The following is a 12,851-nucleotide window of genomic DNA, read 5'->3' as shown; positions in this document are numbered from 1 at the left end:
ATTCGTGCACTTTTTTCATCTCGCATGGACTCTGGCAATGCAGTTTATGGAGATAAATCTGTTTCAAATATTAGAAGTCTACAAACAACGCAAAATGCAACTAGGGGTGCTGAAACGTTCTCAGTGCCAGTTTGTAGAAATGAAATTCTATTTTTTTTTTTTTAAACTATTTCAGATCATTAATTCAGGGGTGTCCAATGTCGGTCCTCGAGGGCCGCAATCCAGTCGGATTTTCAGGATTTCCTCAATGAATATGCGTGAGATCTATGTGCATGCACTGCTTTCAATGCTTATTCATTGGGGAAATCCTGAAAACCCGACTGGATTGCGGCCCTCGAGGACCGACATTGGACACCCCTGCATTAATTGAACCATATCCACGTCCTTCTCTTGGTTGTGCCGAGAACGTTTCAGTGGCCCCTCGTAAAGGAAAGATTCAGACTGGGTGCTATGTGCCACTAAACACACCAGAGGCTAAGACTCCTGACCAAGGAGAGAGGGGGGCAAATGAGGAGAGCAGGGGTAGGGAACTCCGGTCCTCGAGAGCCGTATTCCAGTCGGGTTTTCAGGATTTCCCCAATGAATATGCATGAGATCTATTTGCATGCACTGCTTTCAATGCATATTCATTGGGGAAATCCTGTAAACCCGACTGGAATACGGCTCTCGAGGACCGGAGTTCCCTACTCTTGCTCTAGGGCAGTGGTTCCCAACCCTGTCCTGGAGGAACACCAAGCCAATTGGGTTTTCAGGCTAGCCCTAATGCAGTGGTTCCCAACCCTGTCCTGGAGGAACACCAGGCCAATTGGGTTTTCAGGCTAGCCCTAATGAATATGCATGAAGCAAATTTGCATGCCTATCACTTCCATCATATGCAAATCTCTCTCATGCATATTCATTAGGGCTAGCCTGAAAACCCGATTGGCCTGGTGTTCCTCCAGGACAGGGTTGGGAATCACTGCCCTAATGAATATGCATGAAGAAAATTTGCATGCCTATCACTTCCATCATATGCAAATCTCTCTCATGCATATTCATTAGGGCTAGCCTGAAAACCCGATTGGCCTGGTGTTCCTCCAGGACAGGGTTGGGAATCACTTCTCTAGGGTATACATCAGGGGTAGGGAACTCCAGTCCTCGAGAGCCGTATTCCAGTCGGGTTTTCAGGATTGCCCCAATGAATATGCATGAGATCTATTTGCATGCACTGCTTTCAATGCATATTCATTGGGGAAATCCTGTAAACCCGACTGGAATACGGCTCTCGAGGACCGGGGTTCCCTACCCTGAGCTAGAGAGAACTCAAGAAATCACATCTGCAAATAGGTGAGTTTTTAGTCCCTTTTTAAACAGAGCTATTTGAATAAAACTGGGAAAAATTCAGCTTAATAAGTGCATAATAATAATAATAACTTTATTTTTGTATACCGCAGTACCACAACAGTTCAGAGCGGTTTACAGAGGAAGAGACTGTACACAGACAGCGATGTTACATACAAGACATTCAGATTAGCTTAGCAAGTCGAGAGAAGTCAGGTATATCTGGAGGTATATCAGAGATACAAGGCAGGGATACAAGGCAGGGAGGGAGTCAGAGGAATTTATCAAAGAGATAGGTTTTAATTGATTTCCTGAAGGTTTGGTAGGAGGGTGCATTTGAAATGAGGGTGGTTAGACATTTATTCCATTTGCCTGCTTGGAATGACAGAGATTTATCAAGGAATCTCTTGTAGATACAGCCCTTTAAGGACGGGAAAGCAAACAGGTAGGCATTACGTGTGCAGGTGGGGCCTGAAAATTAAAAATGGTGCAACAGGTAGATTGGGGATGAGCCTGTTAAGTTTTAGAAGCAGAGGCAAGCAAACTTGAAGATGAATTTATCTCTGTTCCTTTTTTTTTCTGTGCCCATTTCCTACGCAGCTTTTGGCTGACGTAGGCGTTCAACTAATGAGATCAGGTTGCCTGGAAATTGTGCTTGTATCTTATTGCCATTGTGTTTCAAGCAACCCTGGAGCTACTAGGTTGCCCTTTTGTGATCTTTTGGCCCGTTGTTTTTCCCCCCCGCAAAGTTTCAAGTTTTATAAAAAATTTGATTCATCGTCTAAACCAGTGGTTCCCAAACCTGTCCTGGGGGACCCCCAGCCAATCAGGTTTTCAAGATATCCCTAATGAATATGCATGAGAGAGATTGGCATAAGATATCCCTAATGAATATGCATGAGAGAGATTTGCATAAGATATCCCTAATGAATATGCATGAGAGAGATTTGCATACCTGTCACTTCCATTATATGCAAATCTCTTTCATGCATATTCATTAGGGATAACTTATGCAAATCTCTCTCATGCATATTCATTAGGGATATCTTGAAAACCTGACTGGCTGGGGGTCCCCCCAGGACAGGTTTGGGAACCACTGGTCTAAACAAAGGGCTCCTTTTACGAAGGCGCGCGACTTTTCATCACGCGTTAACCCCCGCGCTGGCCTAAAAACTACCGCCTGCTCAAGAGGAGGCGATAGCGGCTAGAGCGGCCGGCGGTTTAGCGCACGGTGTTACACGGGTGAAACCGCCAGCGCGCCTTTGTAAAAGGAGCCCAAAGTTTCGAGGCGATGAACAATAAAATACAACCAATACAAAGACCAACATTTACAGACTTACGAAACAAGGACTAGAGACTTAGGGCTCCTTTTACTAATCTGCAATAGCGTTTTTAGCGCACGCAGCATTTTAGCGCGCGCTAAACCCACGCTACGCGGCTAGAACTAACGCCAGCTCAATGCTGGCATTAGCGTCTAGCATGCGCGGCATTTTAGCACGCGCTATTCCACGCATTAATGCTCTAACGTAGCTTAGTAAAAGGAGCCCTTACTGTTACAATAGGGTAATAAGGGGAAGAACTGGTTCGTAGACAACAACGCGGAAGACAAAGGTGCGCGCCGACAACTGAGCGCAAGATGGAGGTGCGCGCCGGAGAAAATTACTGTTTTTAGGGGCTCTGACGGGGGGTTTTGTTGGGGAGCACCCCCAGTTTACTTAATACAAATCGCGCCGGCATTGTGGGGGGTTTGGGGGGGTGTAACCCCCCACATTTTACTGTAAACTTAACTTTTTCCCTAAAAACAGGGAAAAAGTGAAGTTTTCAGTAAAATTTGGGGGTTACAACCCCCCAAATCCCTCACAACGCCCCCACAACGCGGCGCGATCTGTAGTAAGTAAAGTGGGGAGGTTCCCCCCCACGCCCCCCCCATCGGAGCCCTAAAAACAGTAATTTTCTTTGGCGCGCACCTCCGCGCTTCGCGCAATTGTCTGCTCGCACCTTTGTCCCGGCGCGCTTTTGACCTGACACCGGAAGAACTACAATATAAGAACAGGAAATAACATAAAATGGAAAAAAACTAAAGGAAAAGGAGCAAATAGTGCCTAAAATTCCGCTAAAAGAATGAGTTAAGAATTAACAGCCCTATGTCGTCCTGAAAAGGACGTTCAAGTATTAAATGCATCTTTAAATAAAAAAGTTTTTAATTTACATTTGAACCGATCCAATGATGGTTCTTCTCTTAGATCAGGGGTGCCAAAGTCCCTCCTCCAGGGCCGCAATCCAGTCGGGGTTTCAGGATTTCCCCCAATGAATATGCATGAGATTTATTTGCATGCACTGCTTTCATTGTATGCTAATAGATCTCATGCATATTCATGGGGGAAATCCTGAAAACCCGACTGGACTGCTTGCATGCAAATAGATCTCATGCATATTCATGTGGGAAATCCTGAAAACCCGACTGGACTGCTTGCATGCAAATAGATCTCATGCATATTCATGGGGGAAATCCTGAAAACACGACTGGACTGCTTGCATGCAAATAGATCTCATGCATATTCATGGGGGAAATCCTGAAAACCCGACTGGACTGCGGCCCTCGAGGACCGACTTTGACACCTGTGTCTTAGATCCAGTGGAGCAGCGTTCCAAAGAGATGCTGCAGAATGAAGGCGTCTGAGACAAGCCAACGAACGTAGGCTCGCTTCCTTGCCGCTGCCGGTAGCCTGAAGATTTAAAATTACGGTGACCAGGGAGGAGATAGGTGGGGGAGTCAGGAGTCTCATCTTCAGTCACAATTTTCTGCCTTGATTTCTGATATGAGATCACCTGTAAGTCGGCTGTTCATGCAATTTACTGTGTGTTTTTCTTCTCACCCGGGATAAGGATAGTGACAGCCGCCTGGACCGCACGACGGATTATGTTATCCATGGCAAACATCCAGTGAGGCCTGATTAAATGGTTTCTTAGAACTTTGTTTACCTACAAACGCAAAAAGAAGGAATGGTTAGAGTTCAATTTAAGTGGGCCTGTGTTGTTTTTAAAATTTTACATGGTATTTTTACTCCTCTCCTTCCTCTATCCTGGAATGTTTATCGATTTTCTTTTGCAAGAGGTGATCAACAATTCAAATGATCTCTTCCTTCTAATAAAGCGATTAAGGGAGTTAAGTTTTTCGATGTCAGGTCAAAGGCGCGCGCAGACAACTGAGCGCAATGCGGAGCCGCGCGCCGAAGAAAATGACTGTTTTAAAGGGCTTCGACGGCGAGTGTGTGTGGGGGGTACCCCCCACTTTACTTTATACAGATCGCGCCACGTTGTGGGGAGTTTGGGGGGTTGTAACCCCCCACATTTTACTGAAAACTTCACTTTTTCCCTAAAAAACAGGGAAACAGTTAAGTTTCCAGTATAATGAGGGGGGTTACAACCCCCCAGAATGCCGCCGCAATCTGTATTAAGTAAAGGGGGGGGTTTCCCCAAGAAAAACCCCCGTCGGAGCCCCTAAAACACTCTTTTTCTTCGGCGCGCGCTTCCGTCTTGTGCTCAGTTGTCGGCGCGCGCCTTTGTCTTCGGCGGTTTTATCTATGAACCAGTTTTTCAGTCACTCTCTGATTTTTAAGCTATCTCAACTGTGGAATGACCTTCCACTTCTTTTAAGGAGTTCCGGCTCACTTCAACCTTTTTGCAAATACTTAAAAACTACTTTATTTGCTAAACTTTACCAAACTTAGTCTTATTCTTTTCTGGTTTTTTATTCGATAACTTAACTATTGTAAACCGAGTCGAGCTTTCCTTGAATGATGACTCGGTATATCTAATCTAATCTAATCTAATCCTTAGGTTTGTATATCGCATCATCTCCACGTTCGTAGAGCTCGACGCGATTTACAGTAGGAGAAATAGGAAGGAACTACAACAGAGGGTTAGAGGTAGAAGTGTGAAGAAAATTTAGAGGACTTGGGATGCCAAGATATAAGAGTTTCCTCGATTCCTAAGTTGGAGGGAGACTTACATTTTTTGAGAAAAGCCAGGTTTTCAGATGTTTGCGGAAAACTTGGAGAGAACTCAAGTTCCGAAGAGGGGAGGTAAGGTTGTTCCAGAGCTCAGTGATTTTGAAGTGGAGGGAGGTCCCTAGCTTTCCTTTGTGGGAGATGCTTTTTAGCGAGGGGAAGGATAGTTTTAATTTGTGGGAGGATCTGGTATATAAAGTCAAGCTTTAGATTAGATTAGCTTGCTGTGTCTGTGAGGCCGTATTTTCTTCTGAAATCCAAGGGCGGTATTTCTTTTCAGGTTTGCACTTCTCTAAACAAACTCTTTTCACCCTGCTGATATGTTCCGGGCATCAAAATATTGGGGGAAGAGAAAGGATTTGTTTTTGCATGCAGTAAACATTTCTGTTTTCTGATATACAAGAAAGGGCCTTCCAAGCTGCGGTTTGACAGCCTCTGAGTTTGAAGGAAACGTCGCCGGCATCCCAAGAACTTACCGCATCCTGAAATCCAAAGAGCACCAGTTGGATCTGGTTGATGGATGTGCTGTCAAAGTCCAAATCCACCTTGAGCTTGGAGATGGTAGATGCCATGACACGATGCTCAGGCGAGCGGACGAAGTCGCGCAAGATGGTGATTATCTGCTTGATGTATGTGACAGAAAGTTGCGGCTCTTCTGAATTCTGAAACCAAGAGACAGACAGTCCCCCCCCAAAAAAAATTATTAGGAATCATGAAAATATACCCCCAGAAAACAGAAATTATGATGCTACTTCCTTCTGGTTAGGAAGCAAACAATTAATTGTTCATTAGAAATCCAAAATCACTATTATAGAGAAACCCCCAAATAATTATCATGTGCAAACGGAAATGAGTCCGAAAGAAATTTAAAGAGGTTTTTGGGGTTTTTGTTTTTTTTTTGGGGGGGTGGAAGGTTGGTTAGACTGTGGGAGAGAGAAGCTCTGCAGAGTTAAATTTTAATCCTGTTGATATTTGTGGTTTTATCTTGTGTTAACTTAATGTCACACTTATCAAAGATCACAAAAAACAAAGAAAGTGACGACAGATAAAGACTATGGGCTAGATCAGGGGTGGGCAACACCAGTCCTCGAGGACCGGAATCCAGTCAAATTTTCAGGATTTCCCCAATGAATATGCATGAGATCTATTTGCATATACATTGGGGAAATCCCGAAAACCCGACTAGATTTCGGCCTTTGAGGACTGGATTTGCCCACCTCTAGACTAGATTCACTAACCTGCCCGATCGTGTCCGATCCATGTGGCAGGCTGATTGATCCACAATGGGTCCTTTATTCAAATGGGGGCAATCGGAGGAACGCCCCCCCACTGACCACACGGATCGCTGGAGTGCGATCCTGATGCATGCGCAGACCATCTTCTTTGCCTGTAGATCAGGGGTGTCAAAGCCCCTCCTTAAGGGCTGCAATCCAGTCAGGTTTTCAGGATTTCCCCAATGAATATGCATGAGATCTATTAGCATACAATGAAAGCAGTGCTTGCAAATAGATCTCATGCATATTCATTGGGGAAATCCTGAAAATCCGACTGGATTGCGGCCCTCGAGGAGGGACTTTGACACCCCTGCTGTAGATGGTCTGCGCGTGTGCTTGACCTCCGTAGCAACTTTTCTTTTTTAATACTTTTACCCTTGGTCCAGGCATTTTACGCGGCGCGGGGACATTGAGTTTGATTTGTCCTCGGTACCAGGCAATGACTCAGGCGCCCAGGCTGTGACAGCAAGACTAAGTCGCGGTCAGTCCATAGCGAGACCCATCAGGAGGAGAGCGCCGGCCGGAACGAAAGTGAAGAAGCCCGTGCCACCCCGAATCTCCTGCTCTCTGCCACCCTTCCCTGCAGTGCAGCCTCGCTTTAAACCCGCAGGTTAAAATCACAAGCTCGCACGGGCGGGGAAGGACGGCAAGAGCAGGAGAGTCGGCACGGAGGCACACATCACGGCGGCAGGGATCCCGGCCTCCTAAGTGCGCATGCACACTTAGGGTTTTATTATAGAGGATGAGGTCTCACCCAGAGTTTTATACAGAGGCATCAATACCTCCTTTTTCCTATTGGCCAGACATCTCCCTATGCACCTTAGCATCCTTCTAGCTTTTACCACATATGTTTTTCTAAAATTTTTATAAATTTTACAGAGTGCAGAGGGAGTCCTCAGTTACTAAGACTCATAAGTCAACCTCCCTCTAGATCAGGGGTGTCAAAGTCCCTCCTCGAGGGCTGCAATCCAGTTGGGTTTTCAGGATTTCCCCAACGAATATTTAATGAGATCTATTTGCATGCACTGCTTTCATTGTATGCTAATAGATCTCATGCATATTCGTTGGTTTACCACACACACATTTATGTGTATATTTATATGATATGAAGTATTAATACATGTGTGGGGTGGAAAATTTTTTAAAACAAACAGCATAAAATAAAAAGAAGTGATTAATGAATGTGTGGGAATTTTAGTTTATAATTTTGTAGCAAATACAGCCCTTTGTGTTTATAAAATGCATATTCATTGGGGAAATCCTGAAAACCCGACTGGATTGCGGCCCTCGAGGACCGACTTTGACACCTGTGCTCTAGATAGTTGTACTAGCATTGCAAAGTGCTTATAATAATACCTTATCATATTTTAATGTGTTTAAACTTAATCCCAGTAACATCCCTGGACCTCTCTTCTGCACTCTGTGTGATAGAAAATGGTGCTGTGTATTTTCACCCAACCTTAAAAGCGCTCAAATATCTTTAAACTAATGGAAAATCCACTTTTCTGTGAAAATGCTCAAACTTCATCATTGTTCTGTGACGCTCATGCAGTCAATCCCCTAGCGCTAAAAACTGGGCAAAGTTGTAGAGTTTGAGTAGCCTTGGTGTTATGATCAGAAAGGAAAGGATAAAGCGGCTAGGTCTCTCTAGCTTGGAAAAAAGATAGCTTAGGGGGGATAGGATAGAGGTCTATAGAATAATGAGTGGATTGGAAAGGGTAGACGTGAATCGCTTGTTCACTCTTTCCAAAAATACTAGGACTAGGGGGCCTGCGATGAAGCTATCAAATAGTAGATTTACAACAAAACAGAGAAAATATTTCTTCACACAACGTGTAATTAAATTCTGGAATTTGATGCCGGAGAATGGAGTGAAATCAGTTAGCTTAGCGGGGTTTAAAAAAGGCTTGGATAATTTCCTAAAAGAGAAGCCTATAGGCCATTATTGAGATGGCTTGGGGAAATCCACTGCTTGTTTCTAGGATAAGCAGCATCAAATCTCTTTTATTACTTGGGATCTAGCTAAGTACTTGGGATCTGGGTTGGCCACTGTTGGAAACAGGATCCTGGACTTGATGGACCTTCGGTCTGTCCCAGCAAGGCAATTCTTATGTGAGCCAAGTACAGGACAATCAAGCCATTGTGACATCACTGACTCTTAGGCACTGGTGGAGTGAGGCTTTATGACATCACAGTCTCAGCTCCGGAATGTTGCTACTCTTTGGGTTTCTGCCCGGTACTTGTGACTTGGGTTGGCCACTGTTGGAAACTGTGCTTGATGGACTTTCAATCTGCCCAGTATGGCAATTCTTATAAGACTAGTCTTTAAGCCCGTTACATTAATGAGTGCTAGAATATATGTGTGTGTGTATTTCTTTCTTTCTCTCTCTCTCTCTCCTTAGCCTGTTTCTGTATTTCTTTCTTTCTGTCTTTCTTTTTCCTCGGCTGTCCACCATGCAGTACCTGTTTCCTGCTCCCCCCGTCCAGCATTAGTCCTCCGTTCCTTCCCCCCTCCCCCCCGTCCATCAGCACCTCTTCCCCTGTCCAGCAGTACCTCTTTTCTGTTTCCCCTGTCCAGCAGTAGGCTTCTCTTCCTTTTTTGCCCCCCCCCCCGGTCCATCAGCACTTCTTCCCATGCCGACATCTGCCTAAAGCCACCGCGGCCTGCAGGCACCGACAGCCTCTGCGGCCTGCTCCCACTCCCTCCTCGCCATCGCTTGCCGTGCCGTCCTCCCCCCCCTCCCCCCGGGAAGCTTTGTTTCGGCTTCGGCAGCCTTCTGTCTGCGGGCCGCCCGCCCGTGTTTCAATTGAAAGCCGCCGACTTACCTTAAAATAAGAGGGAGCTGCTTAAAGGCTAACGGCTCCCTTTTTTTTTTTTTTTTTTTCAAACCCGTCGTCGCGGCTCCGTGCACAGTGAGAGTCGGGGGTGAGGAAGGCCGCCGCAACTTCGCGGCTACCCCCAGCTGTGTAACTTTTTTTTTTTTTTTTTAAGTTGAAAGCCGCCGCTGCAGCTCCTCTCTCGATCCTGGTGCGGTTCGATAGAGGAGCCATGGCGGCGGCTTGAGCATAAGCGCGAGAGCGCCGTGGGCGCGCATGCGCACTCGTGTTTCCACGACGGATCAGGGAACACGACTTTTGAGTGCGCATGCGCGGCCTAGCATTTTATTATATTAGATACTAAGGCTAGCAGCATCCTGCTTTCTCCTGAGCTCTTTTCTCGCATTTAGCACCTGCCATGAATTTACAGCATTTATAGTTTTTAGGAGTATTTTATGCTGTCTCCTTTTGTCCATAGGTTGCCAAAGCTCCTTCACTGCATGTCTGAGGTCTCACTCTGACACAAAGAAACTCTTTATCAGGTCAAGAGTGTTCTGCAGGGTTAGCGGTCTGTAAGAGCCGTTACCTGTACCAGGCATTCCTGTAAGTTGGATGTGACTTTATCCTGCTCCTCGTTCAGGATTTTATAGAGGATGGCCCTGCGTTCGCTGTCCTTCCTCAGTAGAAAAAGCCCAGAATCTCTCTCCTCGGGGGACGCAGCAGGACTCCTGTCCTCTGAAATAGAGCTGTCATCGGGAACACTGCAGCCATGATGGGAAGAGCAAAAGGCCTTTATAAGAAGGGTATGTGTGGGTTTCTGGCTAAGCTTATCTAATATAATTACTGATATTTTTTTATTGTGTCTCTCCAGTAGCGTTATTATTTAGATTTGTTTATTTACACCCTTTGCTTTAGAATTATTCTAATGGTGTTTTCACTGTAAGAACAGATGTATATTTCTGATTTTTGGAAAATTATTAAATATTAAGTTTTAAAAAAAATATAACATGGGCAACGCAGATGTTTCAAAGTATTAAACCCAGCTGCAAGCGCAAAGCAGAGCGAACACCAAGGGGGAATTGGCCACTAGTTCAAAAATAATTTACGACGGTTGTGGGAAGACACAAGCTGGCTGCCAGGAAGCTGGCAAATGGCACAAGCTCCTTTACCTCAATAAGTTGGAAATGGGAACCTTTGTGGAAGGTGCTTCAGAGACAGATCTTTTTGCCCTTTCAAAGAACAGGTCCTGCTTTGTATCTGAGTCTGGGGAAACGGAGCCATGCTCACTGCTGCTGCTTCCAGCAAGTTCTCCGTGCACAGGAAGGGGGAGGGACGTGCTGCGATTATAGTCTGCAAAGGAAAGAAAACCGTCAGCCTCACATCAGAGCCCCAATTGCAGCCATTCTCTAAGTTAAAAGTCACCTTCGGGTCCACCCTCATGGACCTACCACAGATCCATCTTCAGGGTCACCGGTAGAGTCTCAGAACCATCTTCAGAGTCAGCCCCAGAGCCACGTCTCAGAGCTATCCTCAGGGTCATCTTAAGATAGGGTTTACCAGACATCTGAGAAAACCCGGACATGTCTTCTTTTTAGAGGAGACTTTCCAAAACCCTGCAGTTTGTCTGGGTTTTGGAAAGCTCTGAGCTCCGGGGGGGGGGCCTTCAACAAGCATGCGCAGATGACGCCACACACATCCGTGCATGCTGGAGGCCCTCCAGATGTAGCCTGGAAGTCAACCAAAAAGATATGAGGCTTTTTGGGGGCGAGGCTGGAGGCGGAACGGGGCGGGGCTGGAGGTGTAACAGGCAGGTTAGAGGCAAAACAGGGAGGGGCCATGCACCCAGATGTCTCCATTCTTAAATATGGTAACCCTATCTTAAGACACTCTTAGAATAGCTACCCTTTGAGCTATCTTCAGGAACATTCTTTCAGAGCCATCCCCATAGTTCTCCTGCTCAAGCCCCACCCCCAAAAGGCTCCAAACTCCCACCTCTGGGCTTTTACATAGCAATGAGCTGCTTAGATGCATTTGCATGTTTTGCGGTCTCATTATTATGTAACCCATGGCGACTTAATTATCGCCGCAGTAAAATAAGTCAGACTGGGTTAGAGCCCTTCAAGTAGTATTAAGGGACACCTAACACAGCTTGATAACTTGTCTCCTAAGTGTCTGTAATAATTATCCCCACAGGAGCAACAATTAGAAAATATTTTGTGACGGAAAGGGCGGTGGAGGTAGTAGGAGACAAAAATGAGGGGTCTATGGGACTGCATCAGAACTGAAATTTGGAGGAGGGGAGAGCATAAGAGCATTTATTTGTCTGGCTTCATATTCTATCATCCTGTATGGTGCGTTTTGTTTTTTGTTTTTTTAATTGAAGGTGCCCTACTTATTCCAGAAATGTTATCAGCTTTAGGAAAGCAATAAAAACATTTCTCTTCACCTAGCCCTTGACCAATGGATTATAAAGAACTGTATATTGGTACCAGAACCCAGTGTCACTTAGGATAAAACTTGTATTGGAAAACTTGCACTTTAAGAATAACCAGGGTAAATTATAACCGGTAAACTGTAACATAATAACATAGTAAATGACGGCAGATAAAGACCTGAACGGTCCATCCAGTCTGCCAAGTTATACCCATTAAAAAATACATGATTAAATTAACTTGTCTCTTCTTTGATATTTCTGGATCGTAGACTGTAAAGTCCACCTTGTATTGGCCTAGGTTCCAAATGCTGAATTTGCCATCTAATCAAGCCATTGTGACATCACTGCTGAGGTTGGCTCTTAGGCATTATGACATCACAATCTCAGCTCTGGAATGTTGCTTCTCTTTGGGTTTTTGCCAGGTAACATAGTATCATAGTAGATGACAGCAGATAAAGACCTGAACGGTCCATCCAGGCTGTCCATTAGTTATACCCATTAAAAATCCATGATTAAATTACCTTTTCTCCTCTGATATTTCTAGAAAATAGACTCTAAAGTCCACCTGGTATTGTCCTGGGTTCCAAATGCTGACGTTGCCGTCCAAACTCACTCCAGCCTATCCAACCATCCTGTTTTCAGGATATCTACCATCAAGTCTGGCCAGTAACATCCTCATGTTCCAAGTTAGTGGAGTTCCCATCGATGCCCTCCCCAGCCCAATCCTACACCAAATCACCACATATAATAATAATAACAGCTTATATACCGCAATACCGTGAAGTTCTATGCGGTTTACAGAAGATTAAGCAAAGGTAACAAATTGAATTGACTTTGAGAGGGGAGGAAGAAAGAAAATTAATAGGACAGGAAATTCATTGTTGAGGAGAGAGTGATCAAAAGGACAAGTTCTACTTTACGGAGAGGGTATTGGATGCCTGGAATGCGCTCCCGAGAGAGGTGGTGGAGAGTAAAACTGTGACTGAGTTCAAAGAA

The 12,851-nt window shown here is 45.1% G+C and overlaps 1 protein-coding gene across 3 annotated transcripts in view; it reads right to left on the bottom strand.

Annotated features, from left to right (window-relative positions):
• Positions 1–12,851, bottom strand: part of MAP3K15 (mitogen-activated protein kinase kinase kinase 15) — a 220,792-nt gene that overhangs the window by 17,020 nt on the left and 190,921 nt on the right. For 2 of the 3 annotated variants that reach the window (XM_033948234.1, XM_033948235.1), the window contains 4 exons: positions 10,591–10,771; positions 10,008–10,182; positions 5,807–5,992; positions 4,197–4,302 (listed from right to left, as the gene is read on the bottom strand). In XM_033948234.1, coding sequence (XP_033804125.1) covers positions 4,197–4,302; positions 5,807–5,992; positions 10,008–10,182; positions 10,591–10,771 — 648 coding nt within the window. Of the gene's footprint in view, positions 1–4,149; positions 4,303–5,806; positions 5,993–10,007; positions 10,183–10,590; positions 10,772–12,851 lie in introns of all 3 variants that reach the window. The other variant, XM_033948236.1, reaches the window with a different exon arrangement.

Source organism: Geotrypetes seraphini, chromosome 6 (genome assembly GCF_902459505.1).
Source record: "Geotrypetes seraphini chromosome 6, aGeoSer1.1, whole genome shotgun sequence".
NCBI lineage: Eukaryota > Metazoa > Chordata > Amphibia > Gymnophiona > Dermophiidae > Geotrypetes > Geotrypetes seraphini.
Note: the sequence above shows the minus strand (reverse complement) of the source record. Positions and strands in the feature narration are given on the sequence as shown.